The sequence below is a fragment of the Palaemon carinicauda genome, chromosome 6 (genome assembly GCF_036898095.1).
Source record: "Palaemon carinicauda isolate YSFRI2023 chromosome 6, ASM3689809v2, whole genome shotgun sequence".
Lineage (NCBI taxonomy): Eukaryota > Metazoa > Arthropoda > Malacostraca > Decapoda > Palaemonidae > Palaemon > Palaemon carinicauda.
In genome coordinates this window covers 150,295,521-150,320,564 of record NC_090730.1, presented here as the reverse complement: position 1 = coordinate 150,320,564, position 25,044 = coordinate 150,295,521, and the positions used below count along the sequence as shown (strand labels likewise).

Below are 25,044 nucleotides of genomic sequence, written 5' to 3'. Positions count from 1 at the left end.
GTTTGTTCTCAAATCCACAAAATCTGTTGGATATTGTTTCATTGTCACAGCACGACTCATGTCCATACAGTAGGACGTCCTTTTAACTATTTTATTTCTTAGTAAAGTTTTCCTGTTCTATAATACCAAAATGTATGGGCGGAGTTTAACGAAAAGTTGGTTACCCAATTCTGGCCTTCTGCCAGATTAAATCGGGCTACACACTATAGTTAGCCATCCTTACCTACCAGGTTAGGCAAGTCACTTTTACATCAACATATATACGGGTTACCCAAGTAGCCTACCATATTTCTTGAACAGAGGAGCTTCAGAAACTATATTTGCTTATACTTGACCTTGGGAGCAACTCTAAAGCAACATTTGAAAATTTTACAGACGTGAATACCAGTTAATCTCAATCGAGTCTTCTACTGTACATTTTCCTTTAATATGCTGTACACAATATCATATTTGCCTGCTTACCTGTGAGTTAACCCATAAAAAAAAAAAAACGATATCTTAGGATAGTCATTCCGGGGGGTTAGAACCCCGTTATACCTGACAGTAATTCTCTTGTAATATCACTCGCATTAATATTATACAGTAGGAAGCTGCCGAAGGGAACTTCCATCAAGACTTGAACAGTGAGCATATACGAATGGCGACAGGTAATGCAGAACACGTAAACGAGAACACTATTACAATTTCTGTTGCTGCGTCTCAAAAGTTACCGACTAAATCACCAATGTTTACCAAATTACTATATTTGTTCGAACCTCGGTGTACCACTATACTATCTAGGTTCAACGTCACACTCACAATGGATAACGATTAAGCCATTAAGGTGTGAGTGTATTCTTGTGAAGAAGTTCCAGTAATGTCAGCAGCGACATTTAAAAATTCATTTATAGACGTAAATCTATTATTCACACTAGTAAATTAAAAAAAAAAATTAAATATACAATTGTTTTTTCGAATACCATAGATGGTATTTGTGCTGTTCTACCTCGAATATTACGAATGCCTATATGCATAGAGCAAAGACAGTTAAGAGACTGTTCTTTGGTTTGTAGCAAAGACTATATTGTAGGGTGGCGGCCAGATCCCGTAGAAAACGGGAATATTCTGATCTGTGGCCGTCGTTGTAGAAACGATTTTGGCGGGAGAAGCTAACTTAAAAAACCCACCTAACCTATGCTAAAAGCCATATCCTTACCCAGGGGGGCTTCGCCCCTCCCCCCCCACCCTTACACAACAGTTTCCTTACCTACGAGTACGACGGGAGAAGCTAACTTAAAAAACCCACCTAACCTATGCTAAAAGCCGTGTCCTTACCCAGGGGGCTGTGCCCCCCCCTTTACACAACATATTTAGGATTAGCAGACCATTTCCAAACGTTTGTATTCTATACAAGATAACAGTCGGAGCGATAATAAGCAAATTAGGACGATTGGCCGTAGCGCTACAAACTACCCCTGTCTTGAGTATAGGCCATAGAGAGAGGCGTTAACTGAGTGAAAACCCCTTTCCACGTCGTCCATTTAACATTAGGACATGAGTTTATTGACAAGAGATTGTCCTTAGTTGCGAAATTATTAATTAAGAGCGAATAACACGCACTGAGAACTTTCACATTTCATTGCAAGCACCAAAAGATTGATGAGATTTCAAGGGGAATCAATAAAACAAGTAAAATCACCTTTTGTGATGTAAACTCATGATTAGATTTTTAAAATATAGTTGGAATGTCTCAACTTATAATTTCAGAACGTTTATTGTTTATTTTAGGCTTGGGATTTCAAAATTTTATGGCCACGGTGATAGTATGGACACCTAATGGCAGTTAAAAGAACTATTAAAAGATTAAAGTAGCTAGATACTAACTGGCTTTTATATTTCTGACAGCTAATAGTCCATACAAAGTAATTTTGATAAAAACCATATTAAATGCATATATTATAAAATGTACCTTATTTTGTTTGTGTTGTCCATATGTGGTATTGCAACTATAAAATTGTGCTGAAAAAATATAAAATTTTGAGAAACTTATGGCTTTTTTGTTAGAGATTATTTGTGAAATATTTATTGTTTAAAATATAATCATTTACATTTGAAATATATATTTAATTTTGAAGTACTGTCAATATAGAATATATTATAAAAGTATATAATCATTGTCTTTAAGTTAACACCTGGAACACCTCTAAATTATTTTATACAGTTTTTATTTATAATACATGGAGTAATCTGAGCTGCTTCGCATAGCTAAGAGTCTCTTGTTCCATTACTAAGAGGAAAGTAGCCACTAAACAATTTCCTTGCAGTAGTTAACCCCCTTGATCGAAGAAGAATTGTTTGGTAATCTCATTGTTGTCAAGTGCAAGGGGACAGAGGAGAATATGTCAAGAATAGGCCAGACTATTCAGTGTAAGTGTAGGAAATGACAAAATGAGCTGTAACCGGAGAGAGGTATCCACTGTGGTAAGGTCTGGGCAGTCAAAGAACCCCATAACTTTCTAGCGATTGTATCTAAGTGCTATAAAAACGTAATATTTATAAGTTGGTACTATTCATTTTATAATAAAAACCATTGCATCTAGAAATACAAAGCTTAAGGAATAGCATAAAAGAACTATTCAATAGGACAAAAGACAGGAGGACATCTTGGAGGGAACTGTCGTTTATTTCAAAGCGCATGCGCGGACCACAAGAAGTACGGTGCGCCATATGTACCATATACAACAAGAACCAGCATACGCATCCGTATGTTGTCTACCTTAGATCTCTACCGCCGTGACGTCACGAAGACAAGGCATGTGTATCATAAGCAATTCTACAATAGTCTACCCCTTTCTCGGTAGACAGAAAACGAAAATGGCACATCGTCAGAAAACGAAAATATGGAAATATTGTAGGTAACTATACTACATTATACCTAAGTAAGAAACGAACAATAAACAAGATTTAAAAAAAAAAAAAAAAAATCTTCATAGTCAGTTTGCTCAGAATAAAAGATTAACCACATCTGATATGAATGCTGATCATGCTACATTTGTTGGTCCTAGCATCATTCTAATTTCCTGTTGGAAGGTGTTAGCAGAGTAGGGATAGTAGTAACTATAAAAAATAGACCCACTTTTCCTTATAGTGCTACACACACCATATATGCATATATATATATATATATATATATATATATATATATATATATATATATATATATATATATATATATATGCATGTGTGTCATGCAATGGCTAAGTTGAGTAAAATTTGGAAATAAAATCGTCCGAAATTACATATAAATATAAGCCTATTTATCAGTTTAGCAAGATCGGTGTCACTGTATGCACATAGAGTCGTGGTATGACAATAAAACAATATCCAACTGATTTTGTAGAATTGAGAACAAAGCCCTCAGAAGAATGTTAGGAGTTAAATGGTAAGGGAGGATTAGAAATGAAACTATGATAGAGATTACTAAAATGCCATATGTAGATTAGATCATGGTGAGGGGCACATGGAGATGGTTTGAACATGCTCTTCGTAATTTCCATAAACTAAAATAAAAAAAAAAAAACTAGTAAGAGAGATAATTGAGGATCAGTTGCAGAACCCTTATGGAAAGTGCTGGAGTAAGAGCATAGAAGAAATCTGTAATAAATATGGGGTGGAAGTTGAAGAAATAAGAAGTTGGGGGAAAGGACACTGAAAAAGAAAATCAAGAAAAGAATTATGGAGGAATAGAAGAAACTATTGAAGAAAAAAAAAGAAAGTGATAAAAAAAATGAAGATTTTATAGAAGGAAATGCCCAACAGCTTTATATCAGAGAAATGGATCTGGATAGGGCAACCCTTGTAATGAAGAAAAGATTAAATATGGTCAATTTAACAGCAATTTCAGGGGAAAATATGCAAATAATTTGTGTGACCTGTGCAAAAATGAAGGAGATACTACTGAACATTTATTTTCATGCCCAAAATTAGGAAGGACAGTTAATGAAACTAGACATAAGTATAGGTACTGTACATTGGAAAATCCTAGCAGATCGATCTGGTTTAATTTATAAGTAGGGCAATGCGCATGAAAGAAGACTCTAAAAAGTTCAAACTAACAACAATAGGTTGTCAAAACTGATGGTAGCAAGGTGTTACCCTATCTGATTTCCAGGTAGTACAGGATAAAAGTAAATATTGAGAATTTTATTATTAATTTATTTATGGTAGAGGTAAAATAAGCTTCATTTCAATGAGAAGAATAAGCTTAGAAGCCTTGTACCTTTCTATAAGGCGATAGTGTGCCCACAAACTTATTTTCCTGAGTGAGCAATTAGGAACCAGGAACCAAGAAGAGAGATTAGTGCACCAAACTTTCAACTGGGCTCCACAAGGCACTAGAAGAGTTGGAAGACCCAGGCCTGCATGACTGAGGACTATTGTAGGATATGTATGTATTAGTAATGAATCGAGTGTTATTATGTCTATGGTTTGCAACACATTACCTAACTCCGTTGCGCCAAGACTTTAGGATTAAGACTTGTTTCTAATAAACCATCAACACGGGAAATAGTGCTCCTTACTCACCCTGCCCATAAAGTATCTTATAAGGTGCAGTGACGGAGTATTACGCAAAATGTCGAGACTTTGTAGATGGCTGAGAGGAGTCCTTAGATTAATGAGATTTGGAGATGCCAGAACTGGCGCCCGCCAGGCTGCAACAGTGGATCTCAATGCATTAGTTCAGGCATCGGGTATGGCCAAACAAACAGGTGGGAATGATTCAGCAATTGGCAGGGGGAACAGCAAGCATATTTCCCCTAAAATTTGCATGTATGTGATGTCAGCAGAGGATTTTAGGCACTGGAAGTGACCTACTGAGGAGTGGGTAAGAATCAGCAAATTTTCCCATTGTGAGGCAGTAATGAATATTAAGCTATAAGCGAAAATAAACTGCAAAGTACAACAGATGGCCAATTTTCTTCAACCACTTGGAATGCCCTTGAGGTGAAGGATGCCTTTGATGGCCTGCGAAAAATAACCACAAAGACAGCGAACAGGCGGTTGTGTGGGATAAGTTCTTCACAGGAAGAGGAAAAGAGGAAACAGCAAAGGAATACATCCACAGGTGTCAGCGGGAGGCCCTCGAGTGTGCGTTTGAGTGCCCTAATTGCAGAGAGGATTTATGTGAATATTTGCAGACAGGTAAGATTGTGAGCGGCATACGGAATCGGAAGTTATAGCAGGACATTTTAGAAAACCTGGAAAACTACAATTCTGCGAGTGCAATCATGGTAAAGTGTGTGGCATTTGAGGAGGCAGTACGGGAATGCAGGGACCCCACACAGAGAGGGGAACGAAGAGAGTTCAAGGAGGCGGACATTGAGAGGGAGGAGGAATCGGCGTTGCCACTGGAAAAGGTAGCAGTTGTGAAAACATATTATTAGATAAAAAGGAAGGTGTTAAATTCAAGCTCCAAGGTAAGAGTGAAATGCGAGTATTGCGGGATTGCACACCCGAGGGGCCGCGCCAATTACCCTGCTAATGCTGCGGAATGTTTTCACTGCGGAAAAACAGGACACTTTGCCAATCATTATTATAGGAGCAAGAGTTGTGCGCTTAGCAAGGGCGCATTGGATGGTAAGAGTGGCACCATTGCTGCGAGCAAAATTGGAAGCGGATGAGAGGACATGCCAAAAATGAAGTTAGTGGATGGCAGGTCTGAGGCATCAAGTGTTGGCGCTGCGTCCTGCTCGCAACGGACCATGGAAGTTATGGTCTAGTGTGGTAAAAGTAATAAAAGTTGCATATGCAGACAGATTAACTGTGTGACTGGAACTGTCACACTTTGGCAATGGTGGGACTTCATCAAAGATTATCCCTTTAGTGCAGAGGTTGTTCTGCCATTGGGGTACCCCTGAGGAGATATCCACTGATGGGGGGATGAACGTAGCGAGTGCCAAGATGTTGGACTTTTATCAGCGATGGGGAGTACAATTGTGTATCTCATCAGCACAATACCCCTAATCGAACGGGCGAGCTGAGGTTATCAATTGCTTAGCTACAACCGTAGTTGGGAAAGCACAATGTTATAAGCACAGGGGCTCCAACAGGGAAAATAGCCCAGTGAGGAAAGGAAACAAGAAAAAATAAAATATTCTAAGAACAGAAACATTAAAATAAATATTTCCTATATAAAATATAAAAACTTTAACAAAACAAGAGGAAGAGAAATAAGATAGAATAGTGTACCCAAGTGTACCCTCAAGCAAGAGATCTCTAACCCAAGGCAGTGGAAGACCATGGTACAGAGGCTATGGCACTACCCAAGACTAGAGAACATTGGTTTGATTTTGGAGTGTCCTCCTGGAAGAGCTGCTTACCATAACTAAAGTCTCTCTTCTCCCCTTACCAAGAGGAAAGTAGCACTGACCAACTACATTTTTTGAAAATGCTCAAGTGTCCACTATAAAGTGAATCATAAGTCCTTAAAATAATCTGTACTCATGGGATTCTCTTCTTTACCGGTAGACCTACTATCTCCCTCAATTTCATACAGGTGTTTGTTATTTCATCTTTTTACTGTTCTCCAAATCAAGTATATTATCAAGGATGCTGAAATTTCTCTCTTCCAAGGTATGTTCCTTCATCATGCCAAGAAATTAAACTTGATTTTGGTTTAACTTTCAAAATCTGAAAACCATCTTTGACACTATTTGTTATACTTGGTTAAAAATATGGTAAGCCCTAAATATGAATGGTGGTGAATGATTAGCAACATACTTTATATCTGCTACTAGCCTCCTGGCTAGTACAGTGGTAATGTGTTTGCCTAGCATTCGCATGGCAGCAGATCGATCCCCGTCCAGGACCTCGAGGTTAAGCGGTTTACTGTAAAGGCCACAGCTGTGCTTGGACACCACAGTAAGGAGGGTTGGGCTTGCCCGGCTAACATTATGGTGATCATCTATTTCAATGAAACTAGAACTGAAACCAGACACGTTTAACCTTTAATCCTTAGAAGTAAATGGATGACTTCCCACTGGCTTTAAAGGAGTTTCCACTTGGTCCTAAAAGCATTAAAATAATTTTCTGTAAATATTTTTGCTGTGGTTAAGAGATGAACATACAAAATTTACTCTAAATACTAATGAAAACACTTGAAATTTGTTAACGTCCTCAGGTAATGAATGCTTTTATTATTATAATAAAAATAGTTCTTTATTTCAGTTAGTATACATTCATAGCATATCACAATGATGTATAACATATCAAAAAGATAAATTACATGAAATGTCATATTTATTCATTAACATGAAAAAAGTCAATGGACTTATTAACATAAATAACCAAACTGTTTAAGGAAAATGAAAGCACTATACCACAGTCTACACAGCATGGCAAAAAATAACCCCTTTCTAAACGAGATAACATTATTTTGATAGTTTGTTTCTTACTTTCATACTAAGAGGAGCCTGATACTAAATAATAACATGCGCTCACTCAAAATCAGTAGCATATGTAGATATGGTCTTAAAAATCATTGCCAATAATTCTGGATATAACATGTTACATAATTTTTCCCATTCTAAAACTCAAAGTTATTAAAAGAAGAAAATTACAGAACTATACTTTCCTCACAAATCATAAACATATTAGGTTTTATGTCTGCATACATTTAAAATCTTACGAGAAATTCAATCTATCTTTGATTATTAAATATAACACTTATAAATACTGTATACAAAAAAAAATTACATTTCGTAATCAAACTTTACATGAAATTTCTTCTCATAGGAAAATTTAATGTCAAATATTTCACCATACAAACAAGAAATAAAATTTCTGATAGGTAGTTTTTACCACTATATATAATTATCATAAAAATATTAACCTACTACATTTATTACACAAGTTTTTCCTTCAAATGCGCTCAAACATGATAATTTACGATTATTTATTCGAGTTCACCCTCAATATTTTTCAATTCGTACTGACAATATCTATGAAGAATTCCTGCAATAAAACAACAAATATAATTAAATCTGTATACAAAGGTGCAAAATTTGTAATCAAAATACCTTTAACTTAATATCAAAACAAATCCTATGATATTTCAATAACCACCTGTAAATTGTACTGGTTGTTAATAGATTAATAAAATATCAAAACAAAATATATCAAAGAATGCTCTCCTTTTATAAGCTATTTTATGACTTGACCAAACATATCCACTTTTAAATATGATAACATAATCTAAGTATTTAAAAGCTTGCCTTGCCATATTTCATACAAAGTGTACTGAATAACACTAATTTAATCATTCATCATTTTCATCACTGAGCTACCTGAAAATAGGATGAAAGAATGAACTCACATTCACAATTAATGAAGTTCATGGATGGGCAAACACTTTAAATTTCTTTAAAGCATACTCCAGATTTATTGTTGTTAAAGTCTATAGTATACAAATACAGTACCATACATTACCTTTGATGACTATGAAAAACATACAGAACTAATTTACCCACCTATACCTACAGCAGCAGAAACACACAATGCTATTTCTATTGACATTTTATAACACTTTCATAACTAATCACAATCACTCCTTAAAATTCTCAATAGTGATGCACGTTGATACAACAACGGTATCATGCAACTACCCGGTTAACTGATGTAAAAATTCCTTATTCGTCTACAAAGCTAAAAGGAAAAATAGCAATCTCTTTATTAAAGAGAAAAGAAATGAGACTACCCAACAACCAGTGGAAGACCCAGTATCTGCTGAATCAATATGCAACAAGGACCTGTTGCAAAACTAATATCGCTGGTTGAAATTGCTGCTCTGTTGAGCACTTGTGTAATTCATAATGCCCCCTTGTGGGACATGTGCAGGATGTTGCTGTAACAAAAAAATAAAAAGGAAACATAAGAAAATGTCAAGTACAATAGAGGAAAAATACATGCCAAACAGATTTAGTAATTGTAACCACTTTGACCTATATAGTTCTTTAGTGGCAATTTACAATAGAAATAACAAATCTTTAAAGTAATTTGTATTTTCCCAGCCATACAAACCCAAGTCCTTTAATCAGGGAGATTGTTTCAGCGTGACTTGAATTGGACATTAAAGTTTGATAAGAAGCATTTATCCCACTGGCGAGGGTGTGGGGTGAGGAGCCCGGCCCCTTTTCTAATAGAAAAGGCCTCACTTTTGACCTTTTGGCTCAGGACTAAGAGGGGTGGTTGAGGAGGAATGTTGGATTAAAGGACTTAGGTTTGTACGACTAGGAAAAATACAAAATATTTCAGAAATCTGCCATTTGTTCCTAAGCATCATACAAACCCTTGTCCTTTAAAAAGGGAAACTCACCGCTTTGAGGGTTGGCAATCCCCTGGAACCAAAGCTGGAAGGTTTAATTTTCTTCCCTGGAAGTGATCAACAATTGATCAATGAAGAAGCAAAGAGAGGACCACTGCCATCCCCTATCTGTCTTTCATATGGATGAAATACTGATAGAACCCAGGTTATACATGCATACATGTACTTGATCAAAACTAGAGATCAATTTTCCCCGAAGGAGATGTCAGTTGGAGTTGGAAGCAAATAAAATACCAAGTATGATGATCAATGGGTTGGTATAAGATCCATCATCCCCCGCTTGTTACAAGGGGATGGGAAGAGATAATTCTTTAAAATAAAAAAATAGCACTCTGAATAGAAACTTATATGTAGTAGGTTGGCCAGGGCACCAACTGCCTGTTGAGATACTACCCCTAGAGAGTTATGGGGTCCTTTGACTGGCAAGACAGTACTACACTGGATCCTTCTCTCTAGTTACGATTCTTTCCTTTGCCTACACATACACTGAATAGTCTAGCTTATTCTTTACAGATTCTCCTCTGTCTTCATACACCTGAAAACACTGAGATTACAAAACAATTCTTCTTCACCCAAGGGGTTAAATACTGCACTGTAATTGTTCAGTGGCTACTTTCCTCTTGGTAAGGGTAGAAGAGATTTTAGCTATGTTAAGTAACTCTTCTAGGAGAAGGACACTCCAAAATCAAACCATTGTTCTCTGGTCTTAGGTAGTGCCATAGCCTCTGTACCATGGTCTTCCACTGTCTTGGATTAGAGTTCTCTTGCTTGACAGTACACTCGGGCACACTATTTTATCTAATTTCTCTTCCAGCTGGGCTGGTTACAAAACTTGAGCTGCCACCACAGATACAAGCACAAAGGTGTCATGGGACTTGTGTGTAAGCTCCCAGAGGTGGTCTGTTTTTTCCAGACAATGGACTTCAGTACTTCGCCCAGTGACATGTTTCTCCTGAAGGCTAAGGTGGAGCCACACACCTGACCTCCTGAGTCCTGTTTCTAGGTGGCATCTCAACATTTTCATCAACTGAGGTGTGAGCTTTACAGATCATCTCATGAAGCCTGAAAGAGACCATCCTACTTGTCACCTCTTTCTTAGACCTACCAGTATCAATGAAAAGTCTCTGACACTCAGGCCTGAGGTGTTGGGTCCTTTTCAGATAACAATGCATAGCCCCTATCAAAATCACCACTCAACGCTTCTCGAAGGGAGGGGATGGAGAAGGATTTGAACCTCTGGTCATGTGTCACCGAGTTCTATGTCTTGTCCACAAAGTCTGGCACAAAACTGAAGGAGACCTCCTTCCCTCCCTTGGCGTGGGTGACTACATAAGAGAGACCATGCAACTCGCTAACTCTCCTCGCCAATGCTAAAGCTTGCAGAAAGACAGTCTTAAGAGTCAGATACTTGTCTAACGACCTTTTCAAAGGCTTGAACAGGGTATGCTTACAAGTCTTGAGGACTAGGGTAATGTCCCACTCTTGGGGCTTGAGATCTCGTGGTGGGGAAGACTGCTTGAAGCTCCTCATGAGCATAGAAAACTACTAGGAAGCAGAGATGTCCATATCTTTCTGTCGAAAGACCATACTCAAGGAGCTTCTATAGGCGAAGGATGACGAGGAAACCCATGATCTGTGCTAAAGTTGTTCCAGCCAGAGAAATATCCATTCTGCGACACAAACCGCAGAAGATGGCTAACTTACCGGTAGACAACTATAGAGGACCTCCGAAGATACCCAGAAATCTGTGTAGTGCCTCTCGAAATGCCCTTGTCCGGAGAAGATGCTGGATAATCTCCACCCATGAAGAGCCAAGTTTGGTAATACCAATGCAGGTGTGGCTGACTGAGAAATGAAGGTAAGAAGAGCAAGCAGATTGGGATACTTCTTGTCATGAGACCACATGGGAGCCACCAAGGTCATCCTGTGTCCTGGAGTAATTATCACTGTTGACTACTAGCTAGATCAGGCTGAACGGTGGAAAGGATTAATGTCCAGGTGATCCCATGAGTGTTGAAAAGCATCTATGAACACTGCACATGGGTCCTGAATGGGTGAGCAGAACAAGAGGAGCTTACTGTTCAGCCATGTGGCAAACAAGTCGATCCCTGGGGAGCCCCAAAGTACAAGAAACTACTCTGCTACCAGTGGAAATAAGAGACCACTCTGCTCCTACAACATGGGTGACCGAGTGTGTCTGCTAGTACATTCCTGCCTGGAATGTACCTTGCTGAACACTCCACTGTGAAATGTCACTCAGATGTGCATCTGCTTTGTCAGCTCACAAAGAGGGTGTGAGACTGAGCCCCCTAGCTTGTTGACAAAGGCTATTACGTTGGGGTTGTTGTTCATCAACAATACTAAATGCCTCCTCAAACATCTTTGGAATGCTTGCAACTCTAGGAAGGCTGCTTGTATCTTGAGGACATTGATGTGCAGATGACTGTCCTCTTCAGTTCACACTCCCTTGATGACCAGGTCATCTAAGTGTGCTCCCCATTCCTTTTTTGATGCATCCAAGAACAGTTGCCAGTCCAGAGTAGGAGAGTCCAGAGGGACTTGCCTGGAGAGACTCTTCTCGTCGAGCCACCAGAATGGAACGGGGATACCTATTGGCTGACAAGTGATCTTTCAGACACCATTGAAGGGGTCTCAGGTGGAGGCACCAGTGGGCAACGAGGAGAGGTGACCGAAAAGACTTTTATGAATGGTCACACAACCTCCTTGACCCTACTGATGCAATCTTCTGTTGGAAAGACTCTCACTGCTTCTGTCTCTATCAGCATACCCAGGTATTTCAACCTCTGCTTAGGTATGAGATTTGATTTCTCCCAGTTTACCATAATCCCAAGATCACAGCAAACCATGTGAAACCAATCTTGATCTTGAAGCACTTGCCTCTATGAGATGGTCAGGATCAACTTATCATTGAGATACATCAGTAGACATATCCCTTGCTAGTGGGTTCACGCGGCTACCAAGGTGAACAACTGAGGAGCCATCAACAGTCTGAAATTCGAGTCTTGAACTGGTACACCGTACCATAAAGGGAGAAGCGGAGGTACTTTCGAGAGGACTGATGAACAGGCACTAAAACGTATTGTACGTATCCTTCAGGTCTACTGAAAACATAAAGTCTCCCTCTCTGATGGAAGACAGCACAGATTGTACCGTTTCCAGCCTGAACTTTGACGAACAAACTTGTTCAGAGGAGAGGTCAATGACCAGTTTCAAGGCCCTGGTCGCCTTGTCCACTAGGAAGAGCAGACCACAGAGGCCAGACGACTTATTTCAAAGTAATTCGAGCACTTTCTTCTCCAATATCCCTTTCATCTTTGCCGGAAGGCCAGGCTTTTCATGGATGTTGGATGTTCCATCGGGAACTCAATTGGAGCTAATTAGTAGTCATGGAAGGGTAGAAAGTAACTAGCATGAAGACACCCACTACACCAGACTTGGTCCCGTGTCTGCCAAGTCGCCCAATGACGAGACTACCATTCTACAACTCTCGGCAGCGGTAGAGCAGAAACTCTGGCATCAGCGTTTTCCTCTCCCTCCCCTCTTCCCACCGCCACCCTTTTTAAATTAAGCAGGCTGGGGTGCTCAAAAAGGCTGTGTAAGCACAGTAAGAGGTTGTGGGAGCTGTGGGCTGAGGTATCTGAGCAGAGGCAGGGCCCTTTCTTGATCCCAATCCTGCAGGCTTGGCTGCACCCTAAGGTTTGGATGCCACCCCTTTGAATGGCGGGGCCCTTGAAAGAGACAACTCGGCGGATCAGAGTCCTGCAAAGCATTCCTCCATGATTCCACCGCCACCTGCACACTACAGTACTCTCTGGCAGGTGAGATGTGGCTCCTCACACCGACAATTGTTCCTCAACACCACCTCCAGGGTAACTTGTTTTGAAAAGCTGGATACCACAGTCTCTCGCCATTCGAAACACAGTAAGTCCACAGGTTTGGTGTCTGCAAAGTAAGGAAGGTGACCACCTTCCCACCTGACAGCACAAGGCTCTTGTACTTATAAGAGACCCAACCCTCTTTAGAGCACATGGCCAGGCCAACCAGCAGAGGTGCAGACACAGCGTTCTCCGGTGTGTAGAGCCTTCGCTGCCTAGAGTTGGGTTGGCAGGATCTTGCTGGACCTACTGGAATGGAGTGAATTCTCAGTCATAGAGATCTTATTATTGACCCGGTTTAGAGCCAGGTCAATGAGATCCGACCAAGGCAACTCCAACAAGGGCTTTGATTCTTCAGGGGCAATAAAGTGCCAATCAATGACTGAAGTCCTCCATAAAGAACGTGCCATGGTCACTTCCTCCAGGCTGTTACACTCACAAATGAGCGCAAGGACCTTCATTAAGGAACTCTCCGACATCCTGTCTCCGAGCACTCCCATCCCAAGCCACGTCCGAGGGTGAGGTAGCAGGTTCTGGAGAGAGAACTCCCCTGCCCAGATAAGACCATCTGTACCCAGAACAGGAACGGGAATGTAATTGGGGGCTAACGAAGGCCCTATCCAGCCAACAGCAGCAGGAGGAGGCCTCCAGGCATAGGACCAAGCAGAACCAGGAGAAGTACCAGCTACAGTACTTCTACAGCAGGTAGGAATAAAGGAACAATCACAGTCTTGTGCTATAAGGCACAGTTAACAAAGCCCTATGCCCCACTCTCAACCTACCAAAGCATGCATGTGGTTGAGCATGGCCTAAGATGGTGCCATCCTCTCTATCTAACCAAGGGACAACCAAGCAGTAGATGGAGGAGTGGGCATCGAGTGTCCTGGAATGAAGGGAGATGAATGATGCCACAACCTCCATCAACCTTGGAACATTAAGTGTACAGTGCCATACACCTTTGTTCTGGCCAACAACAGGGGGTCATGGCTCTGAGGGAACCAAATGGGTGCTGTCCAACTCTCTTGAAAGAGGTGGTGTCACAGGAAACCCCATCCCTGCGACTACCATGGCCATCCTGGACTTCTTTGAGGTCTTCCTCTTCATTTGAGAGGAAAAGTAAGAATTTGAGTCTTAGGACAGCAGGTAAGAGGATGAGGAAGAACAGCACTCACACTTCTTTCTCTTCCTGGCTCTGCAAGCAGAGCGGTTGAGGTCTGAGCAACCATTGACGACGATGCTCCTCCGACGGGAAAAACCACACAGATTGCTCCAACAGGAGCCATAACACTGGGGCACATTGTCACAGGCGAGGGGAGGACACACCTGCAATGAATATGGCTGGAGGCATAACCCCTCACACTGAGGGCATAGAAACGGGCCCCGGACCCTCAGCCACAAGAGTTGGGGCAACGGACACAGAAAGGGGTGGAAATCACTGGCAACAGGTCAGGGATTGGGGTAACACAAAAGACAAGGGCAACACACCTATTTTCCTCCTTACCTTTATGTACTGCAGGAGGGGCCAAGGCTCCTGACTCCGGCAACTTACATGCTGGACCAGACTCGCCAACCTTTGATTTTCAAGGGAGGAACCACCATGACCTACACCACTAGGGACATTTACAACACAGTTAAATGCATAGGGAGTACTGGGAGAGAGGAAGCCGTAGCTATCACCTCCCTCAACAAATTCATGGAGGGCCTACCTGCAAGACTTGAAGAAGACTAAGACTTCCTTAGGTCATACTTGTCGTCAGCACTCTGCACGGTCACAGGGAAGTGTCTTCAACCTCTGAAGGGGAGTGGCGAACACTAGGGGGTTCCTCACGCACCAGTGAAACCCGTAAAGCCAGCCAAAGTAGATCCAAGTTCTCCTGAAAACTGCAGTGTACTCCCTGGGGAACAATCAAGGAGAATATGCATAGGCATAGCAGTAGCTGTCACACCCCCAAAAGGAGACAGAAGCATTGGAAGACTTCACCAGTCGTCTTAGGCGTTGCTCAGTCCGAACCCGTCAAAAACTACCTGCTTCTTCCCCTACAGGGCGTACGACCTACACTGGGAACATGGGGATGCCTGCGAAGTCATGCCTCCAGCAAGAAACAGAGAGGGAGCGTGGATAAATAGCTGGTTTTCCTATGAACCGGTTGCAGTATTCAACCTTCCTCCAGGCAAACATGAACTTCTTGCTTTCATTCCATTATCAATGACCATTCACTTCCTAAAAAGGGAAATAAAATTACTGAGTTTAGTAAAGAGTTGTTTATATATGGGTATGGGTACATGACAGAGGCCAAAACAAAAGTGAGGGCTTTCCTACTGGAAAGGGGTGGGGATCTTCACCCTGCACCCTCGCCAATTGGATAACTGATCGTTATCCAACTGTAATGATGGATTCAAGCTTGCGATGAAACAATCTCCCTAACTGAAGGACAAGGGTTTGTATGATGCATAGGAATAAATGCATATGCATAAAACATTTTTATGATGGCAATACACCATTTCTTGAAGGAAAGATAAGGTAACGAGATTAAAATTTTCCAGTATACTCCATTACTACTACTAATACCTCTTCAGTAAAGGCAGATGGTACCACCATTGCTTTGATGTAACACTTATTTTGAAAAACTACTAAATGGGGAGGAGGGTGGGGACTTCAATAAATATTGGGTATTTGTTTTATTTGAATGCAACTACCTGATATTCATTTGATCGATGCTATATTTAATGGCAAGGAGTGATAGTGGTAATACATACAAGAAATCTTATTAAATGCCTACAATAAACAAGAAATAAATCCATTAATCCAACCTTATGGCTTCTCTTGAAAGGCATTATTGAATATAGGAAGTATGTGATACATATACACAAGTCTATGATGGTAAGGTTCCTAAAGAGGAAATAATATGAACACAGAAATGACTAGTTTAAATAAACTGAAACGATGCAAGAGTATTGTACTACTTAATAACAACTAGGCATCCTTACTCTTCCAAAAAACTAAACATTAATGAAGGATAAAACTGGGCTACTATTATCCAAACTTAAAACATCTCCCGCTGCAATGACTAAAGTATTATTCCAAACTCAATCAAGCATGTCGCATAATTACTGGTGCCAAAAGACCAACACCCCTTCCAGTACTCTATAGACAGGCATTACACCATCAAACATTCACTGAACAGCCCATTCAAAGACTAAAAAATATAAACAAGAGAATGATGATAGGCATCTGCTCTATGATCACTAGGTGGTTAGACAAAGACTGAAATCCCAAAAGAGCTTCATGACCACCACTAGCCTCGACCCCATAGAGTCAGCAACTTACCGCCTAGAACGCTGGAGAGAAACACACCACTGGCCACCAGGTGAGGCCATCAAAAGCCCACACGAGTCTCTTCTCCAGGGCTTGTAGTGGCCTACGTGGTAATGTCCCTGACTGGGGATTGCCAGACTGGGGTTCAAGTCCCACTTAAACTGGTTAGTTCCTTTGGTTGCTACAACCTCACCATCCTTGCAAGCTAAGGATGGGAGGTTTAGGGGAGCCTATAGGACTATCTGCTGAATCAACAGTAGCCATTGCCTGGCCCTCCTTGGTCCTAGCTTGGGTGGAGAAGGCTTGGGTGCTGATCATATGTTTATAAGGTCAGCCTCTAGGGCATTGTCACTGTCCCTTGCCTCTGCCCTTCATGAGCAAACCTCTGTGGAAAGGGTTGGGTTACTCTTAACTGAACATGAGCTAGAGTTGGAAGGACTAGAGACAATCTTCCTTTGTGGGGTCTTGACCCCTCTGCTTAGTGCCGTTTGCTGACAGAGGGTCGAAGCAGAAAGTGTCGAAGGGCGGAGTGTTGAAGGATAAAGTGTCAAATGGACAGAGTATTTAATTGACAAACTGTTGAAAGGACAAAATGTCAAAATGACAAAATGTCGAAACGCTAATATGCCGAAAGGACAGTGTCAAAATCACAAATTCAAAGAAAAACCATGAATGTGCAGGAGAATAAAATATTCAGTTGTCGAATAATATGAATTAGTTATTATCAATTACCAAGTAAATGTTAAAAAATATCAAAAATTTTAAGTAATTTTTATTTTTCCTAACATACTTACCGAGAACTACTTTCTTAGGAGTTACCTGTAATCTCCTCTCTACCGACCAGAGTTTTGTGTAGTATACCCTAAACCCGTTTTCTATGGAGGGCTAACCCGGGAGTATGAGAACGTGCCCCGAGGGTAGCCTTTGCGCTAGGTCGAGGTCCGCTTGGGTCGTGAGCGCCAGTAAGTTCCTCGGATGTTGCAAAAATTGTTGCAAAAATTCTTGCAAGGGCAGAGAGGCACTCGGGGAAGGTAGGGAGGGCCATTACCCGAAAGTAGTTCTCGGTAAGTATGTTAGGAAAAATAAAAATTACTTAAAATTTTTGATTTGTTCCAACACGAATACTTACCTCGAACTACTTTCTTAGGAGACTTACACTTTAGGAGGTGGGAGTGCCTTCCTGACCCTCAGACCCAGCGAGCGGATGCCAAGAGGCCTAGGTATAAAAAACATACTGGGAAAACGGACGATAGGGTAACTACACAAAGAGCTCACGTTAGTGTCTAAGTACTCACCCTTTGAAAAACTTCTGATGTTGAGTCCAGTAATGCAGTTGCAGAGACGTGTTATCCAATGGTTACAATAGGGTTATCTCTGATAGGGATAGGAAACGGGGATTAGGGTGAAAGGGAACGAACCTGTGTCTCCTGATTTGGCTATCCACGATTGAGCCTGGGGCTTTACCGTTAAATCACTTGGAGCGCGGAGATGACTGTTCCAATGGAGAACCCGTCTAAGGACCTCATTGAGTAGTCCTTGAGGTAATGGGCAGTAAAGGTTGACTGGTTCGACCAGGTACCCGCACGAAGGATCTGACCCACTGCCATGTTTTTCTCAAAGGCTAAGGAAGTGCTCAGACCTCTGATGTCATGGGGTTTGGGAGTGCCTGGTAAGGCCAGTCCCTCCTCCTTGTAGGCCCTGGCAATAACTTGTCTCAACCAGAAGGAAATGGTATTCTTCGATACCTGTTTCTCAGTAACACCTGTGGAGACGAAAAGGCTCTTGATGCCTGGCCGGAGATGTGCAGTCCTTTCAAGGTATTTTCTAATGGCACGGACAGGGCATAACCTCAAATCCTCAGGATTCCCCGTCCTAGGAATAGCTGGCAGAGAGAAACCTTCGAATTTTGGGTCCCAGACAGCTGGGTTCTGGGTTTTTACCACAAACGAAGGAACGAACTTGAAAGAGATCTCTTTCCACCCCTTCGAATGAGAGACGTCATAAGACAGCCCATGGATCTCCCCTACTCTTTTCGCAGAAGCCAAGGCTAGTAAAAAGACTGTCTTGAGAGTGAGATCCCTGTCTACGATATCCTTCATTGGCTCGAAGGGGGGGCCACTTTAACATCTTCAGGACCCTAGCTAAGTCCCACTGAGGCACCCTAACTGCTCAAAACTCCTGACAAGCATAGAGATGTGTCTAGAGGAACCCAGGTCAATGCCCTTCAGAAGGAAGACTTGACCCAAGGCAGCTCGCACTCCTTTTATAGCTGGGATTGACATCCCTATTTCGTCCCTGAGATATACCAGAAAGTCGGCTATGTCTGGGACCGAGGCTTTGAGGGGCTTTATGCGCCTCGAAGCGCACCACTTCGTGAAAGAGGCCCACTTCGCTTGGTAGACCGCTGCCGACGACCTTCTCAGGTATAGCGACATCCTCTTAGCTGTTGCTGTTGAATATCCTTCCTTCTTCAGGAGCCGCTTGATAGTCTCCAGGCGTGAAGGCGTAGAGACTGTGGGTTGTCGTGAAACCTGAGAAAGTGCGGCTGTTGTAGAAGATCTGACCTGTCGGGGAGTGGCCACGGAGGATGACTCGCCAGGTCTTTTAGGTCTGCGAACCACTCTCTCTCCGGCCACCAGGGCGCTACCAAAGTCATCTTTAAGTTTCGGGCAGTCCTTACCCTGTTGAGTACTTGCCTGATCAACGTGAAGGGGGGAAAAGCATACACGTCTAGGTTGTCCCACTTGTGCTGAAAGGCATCCTCCAAGGCTGCCCTTGGGTCTGGGACAGGAGAACAATACACGGGAAGTTGCGCGTTCAGTTTGGTTGCAAAGAGGTCCATCAACGGGGAACCCCAACGTTGAATGATGAGCTTGGCTACTTCTGGAAGGAGGGACCATTCTGTCCCTACTATTTGACCCATCCTGCTGAGACCGTCGGCTAGAACGTTCTTTTCCCCGGGGATGAACCTTGCCAATAACACAACCTGGTTCGTTTCTGCCCAATCTAGGATCTCTAGGGCGAGATCGCACAATTCCCTTGATTTCAAGCCTCCTTGCTTCTTTATGTACGCTACCACTGTGGCGTTGTCGCACATCAACGCCACAGTGTTTCCCCTTAGTAGATCGACGAAGTGCAGGCAAGCTTTCTGGACTGCCTTCAACTCTAGGACATTGATGTGTAGGTCCTTCTCCCCGTCCATCCAGGTTCCTCTCGCCGTCCCGTTGAGGAGATGGGCTCCCCATCCCTGGTTGGAGGCGTCTGTGAATAGAAGTAACTCGGGAGGGTCGTTCGCGAAGGGCATCCCCTTGAGCGAGTTCGACCGGCAATGCCACCATTCCAGGGAGGGTATTGTGTTTGGTAGGACTGGGATTAATTTCTGGTGCGAGTCCAGTTGGCACCAGAAGTTCTTCAGGTTCCATTGGACGGCTCTGAGTCTGAGTCTCCCCTGGGGAACCAGTTTTTCCAACGACACCAGATGACCTATTAGTCTTTACCAGTCCTTCGCCCTCCTGGGTTGCCCCGATAGGAACGGACGAAGGATCTTCATCAGATTGCTTATCCTCTCCTCCGACGGAAAAGCTTTCACTAGTAGGGAATCCAGTGTCATCCCCAAATAGGTCATTCTGGTGGAGGGAGATAGGTTCGATTTTTCTGGGTTGATCATGATACCCAGACCCTTGCAATTCTGGAGAAGTTTCATACCTTGCTCCTTCAAAACGTCCTTCGAGGAGGAAAGAAGCAACCAGTCGTCCAGGTACCGGATGAGGCGAATGCCTCGCTCGTGAGCCCACACCGAGACTGTCGTGAAGACTCTCGTGAATACCTGGGGAGCTGTCGACAATCCGAAGCAAAGGGTCTTGAATTGCAGGATCTGGGTACCCCATTTCACCTGGAGAAACTTCCGACTCGAGGGGTGGACCGGAATTTGGAAGTAAGCGTCCTTGAGGTCTATGGTCATCATATAGTCTTTCTCCCTCAAGGACAGCAGGACCGACTTCGGAGTGTCCATTTTGAACTCTGTCTTTCTTATAAACTTGAGAGCCGACAGATCTAACACCGGTCTCCACCCCCCCCCCCCCCCCCCCCCCCCGTCGCCTTTTCGACCAGGATCAGGCGGCTGTAGAAACCTGGCCCTGGGTGTAGGATCTCCTCCATGGCGCCCTTCTCCAACATGGTGGACACCTCCTCTTGAAGGGCAGCCCTCTTCAACGGGTCCTTGGGTACCAACCACTCCGACAGGCTGGCTGGAATTAGAGGGGGAGGTTCTGCTAAGAACGGTAACCTGTAGCCCTCCTTCAGTACGGACACTGTCCAGGGCTCTGCTCCGTGAGCCTTCCATGCTTGCCAATGTAGTCTGAGGCATCCCCCAACCTGAGGCTTGGGCAGGAGTAGGGGGCCTCCCACTCTATCTCCTCCTGGAGGAGCGGCCTGAACGACCTCTCCTGGAGGCAGAATAACCTGTCCTAAACGAGGCCGACGCTGCTGGGGCTAATCTACAGGGGGGCTGAGGTGCTGAGGCCCAAGAGGAAGAAGAGGCTTCTCTCCTCGTCAGGCTAGGGGGGGCCTGAGGAGCCGAGGAACCGTCTGAGGCTGACCTCTTGTAGGGGGGCCTCCTTACCGGTGGAGGCCTGGGCGCGTTTACTTCTTTTCTCTTAGCCACCTTCTCCATGATCTCCTCTAACTCCTTCAAGGGGAACAAGGAGTCACCCCACACAGGAAGGCTCCTCATGGCCCTCGCCTCTCTGTCTGGGACCTTCCGGGAAAGCTTCGCCAGGATGGTGTCCCTTTTGCGAAGCACCCAATTCGCTGACAGGGCGAGGGACTGGTAGGTGAGGAACTTAAGGGTCTTGCCCCCGGAGATGATAAGCTCCCTCAGGAGGCTTTGCTGTTCTGGGTCTGTCAGGTCATATGTTGCTTGCACACCTACTAGTGTGGAAGCCCACCAGTCTAACCAAGAGGAGACGTGAACTAGGTCCTTAGACATCTCCTCCATCATCGCAGCCTCCGATTGTGAAAAACCAATCGGGGCTGAAGAGGCTCTGTCCTCTGAGGCGCCCTGTCCCAGAATGTCGAGAGCAGGTTCCACTTTGCAGGCTCCCGGTCGTTGTCCCTCTGGCACATAGACCCTGCTCTGTGTTTTGAGCCCTTGGAGCAACTTCGAAGAGCTCTGCGTCTTGGGAGCTTCGGCATTGTCTGCTACCACTCTATCAACGTGCTCTCGGCCCAGGATGAGATCTCGGGCCACAGGAAGTGCCAGGGAGGATTTTTGTTGGACAGGCGCTTGCATCAACCGGGTAAGGCTGGACCTCCAGTAGTCCTCATCGGTAGCAACTGGCTCTTCAATCCTGTGATGTCTCCTGATCAGGCTTATAACTTTTCGACAGGCCAAGTCCTCGGTCGGGGAACCTTCCCTACCGTCGGCCAAACCCTCGACCTGGTCACCGGGCACTCCCACCGGGCGCCTTGGTTCTGACACTACAGGCACTCCCCTGCGGAGGTACTGGTCTTCCCCGGCGGAGACCTCCGTACCAGGTACAGGGGTTAGGACTGGCATCGCCGAGCCGGCGAGGACTATCGTCCGCTCATGCTCTCTGGGGGACGAGGACGCGGATCCCGTGGGCTGACCCGACAGCGGGAACCGTTCCTTAAAGTCCGAGGGCCGCACCAGCTGGGCTGATTCGGCCAGGCTGCCCGTAAGGAAGAACGGTTCCCCCCGCTGGGCGGGGTGAACCGGAGGCTTCGGGGTCTTACGCCTGCCTGCAGAGGCCTTCTCGCATTTCTCCCTGCGATTGTCATACCTACGTCTGGAGGATGGTCTCCGTGGCGAGAAATCCCTGGACCGCCGGTCTGGGGAACACTGTAACTATGACTTACGGGGAATGAATACCCAATCACCATCGGGGGACCTACTCCTCCTGTGTTTCCTCTGTGGAGAGCGGGACCGTCTCCTGCTGAACCTCGAACGGGATCTTGAGCGGGAACGCCTGCTCCTGGACCTCTCCCTCCGGCGCCGATGTCTCCTCCTGGCTTCTTCTTCCGAAGAGAATGACTCCCCACCATCCGAAGAGCCCGACGACACCGTACCACCCGCACGGCGGGCAGAAGCGGGGGCCGCGGAGGGCTTCGCGACTCGTTGCGTACCCGAGGTAGAGGGTTGCAGGAAGGTTTCTGGAACCGCCGTCAGAGGAGCTGGGAACGAGGGTTGGCGCCCAACACTAGGGAACCAGGAATCCAGGCGCTCTTCCATCCGCATAGGGGACCTACCTGGCGTTTTAGGGAGCTTCCACCCGAAGGTATCACTTACTGTGGAGTCTAACTTACCCTGGGTGTCGCCACCTGCCGAAGAACCTGAAACACAGGCCCACGAAGGGGGCGAAGACACAGGAACAACATTACTACACCATAAGGGGTCATCGGAGGAAACGTGCCCCCCAAGCACAAGGGCCGAGTCTCCAGAACCCCCCGACACAGCACTACCAGGCTCCCCACTAGCCCGAGAAGGCCCCGCAACTCCCACTTCATACACACCAGACTCCTGGGGAAGAACCCCCGGCTCTTTCCCCGCAACGGACTTACCTCGTCCCCTACTCTGGGTAGGGGAAGGAGAGACAGAAGCCCCGTCGGACCGTCCACTGGGTGACGGTAGCGGCGAAGAGACGCTAGATTTTCTGGGCGAACGTTTCGACGACTTCTTTTTCTTCGTGCCGTATCGCACCCACTGAATCTCATTCCAACCAACACACTCAAAGCACGTATCTGAAGGAGAGCAAATCTTGCCCCTACAGGAAGAGCAATGGGAGTGAGGATCCACTTCAGGTTTGGAGAGGAACGCTCCACACGATTTTCCGGCTCTAGGCCCAGGACAACGGCGGATTTGCTCCATAGCGCACAACCACAAGACACAGGAACGCAGGGAATCAAAGGGATACACTTGGGAAGCACAAGGAAGGGTAGTGAACGCACAGGAACACAAGGGATAAGCACAAAGTTACCACGCGGTAAACACGCGGGACACACGAGGCGGACACAAAGGGTCGAGAGAGACGAGAGCGACGTGGTATCACGTCGCGACCATAGAACTTACTGGCGCTCACGACCCAAGCGGACCTCGACCTAGCGCAAAGACTACCCTCGGGGCACGTTCTCTTACTCCCGGGTTAGCCCTCCATAGAAAACGGGTTTTGGGTATACTACACAAAACTCTGATCGGTAGAGAGGAGATTACAGGTAACTCCTAAGAAAGTAGTTCGAGGTAAGTATTCGTGTTGGAACAAAAACTAGTTAAGTATCTTGTTAGCTAGATAGTATAGAGTTGTTATCGGCTTAAACTAGTTATCATATTAACTAGTAAACTATTTAGTTATCTATCTAACATTGTTTACATTGATATATCTTTTACATATCCCTTCTGCTACAGCTCACTAGCCCGTTAATTTCCTTTGAGATTTAAACGTTTCAATTCAATTTTACATTCTACCAAATCCTTCAAAACATAAATTAAAGACAAATTATTTTAAGGAAAATACAATAAGGCTGAGATGGAACAAAAAATGCAATCTTGAACCAAATACTATAAACTATTTTTGATACATACAACTAATTTAGTTTTGAAAACTGAAATAGCATACTAGATTTTTAACAAGTCGATAACTCGACTAGATACTATCTAGCTAACTAGAATGTTTCCTAGTTTATTTGATAATGTTTACTGGTTAATTTGATAACTATTTTAAGTTATTAGACAATTGGATACTCCAGTCTCTCTCACACACACTCTTTTTCTTGCTCTTACTTAGACTTTGTCATTTTGACAAATTGTCTGTTCAATACACTGTAAATATGACACATTGTCCTTTCGACACTTCGTCAGTTCGATACTCTGTCCTAATACTGCTTAGTGCCCATATAGGCATACCATCCAGACAATGGACCACATACTGTACTTCATGGGTGTGAACAGGGGACAATCTTTACAGATTTGGACCTTACAAGCGTAATCAGGCAGCTATGCAGTGGATACAATGTTGCCGCGATAAGATATGATGATGACTTACAACATCTCCAGCTGTAATGATCATGAACTAAATGTACACATTTCAAGTAAAATGATTAAAACACAGCAATATGTACATCTCCATTGAACTGTTCATGTATATTTATCAAGGCAAGGATTTTTTAAGAAATTTAATGAAGCGGTAAACCAACTAATGCCATGGGCTCTGGCATTAAAAAATGGGAAGCACTGCCATATACTGCCCAATGTGCCTCTTTAATAAATTTTCGGCAAATAAAAAAGACAATGCAGTTTGGGACACAGGAATTCCACAAAAAAAAAAAAAAAACACACCTGACATTACATTGCGAAGGCTTGGATCATTTAAAGTTTATCTTAAAGCCTCAAGTGGACAAAGAATAACCTTGGAAGGATCACCCAACCCCAAAAGGTCTCAAATTGTGTGAAGATAAAG

The 25,044-nt window shown here is 43.9% G+C and overlaps 1 protein-coding gene across 2 annotated transcripts in view; it reads right to left on the bottom strand.

The window, feature by feature from the left end:
- Positions 1-7,169: 7,169 nt before the first annotated feature.
- The window catches only part of Cdk8 (cyclin-dependent kinase 8), a 115,028-nt gene continuing 97,153 nt past the window's right edge, over positions 7,170-25,044 (bottom strand). For both annotated transcript variants that reach the window (XM_068375548.1, XM_068375547.1), the window contains one exon: positions 7,170-8,881. In XM_068375548.1, coding sequence (XP_068231649.1) covers positions 8,798-8,881 — 84 coding nt within the window. In that variant the 3' untranslated portion in view covers positions 7,170-8,797. The remainder of the gene's footprint in view (positions 8,882-25,044) is intronic.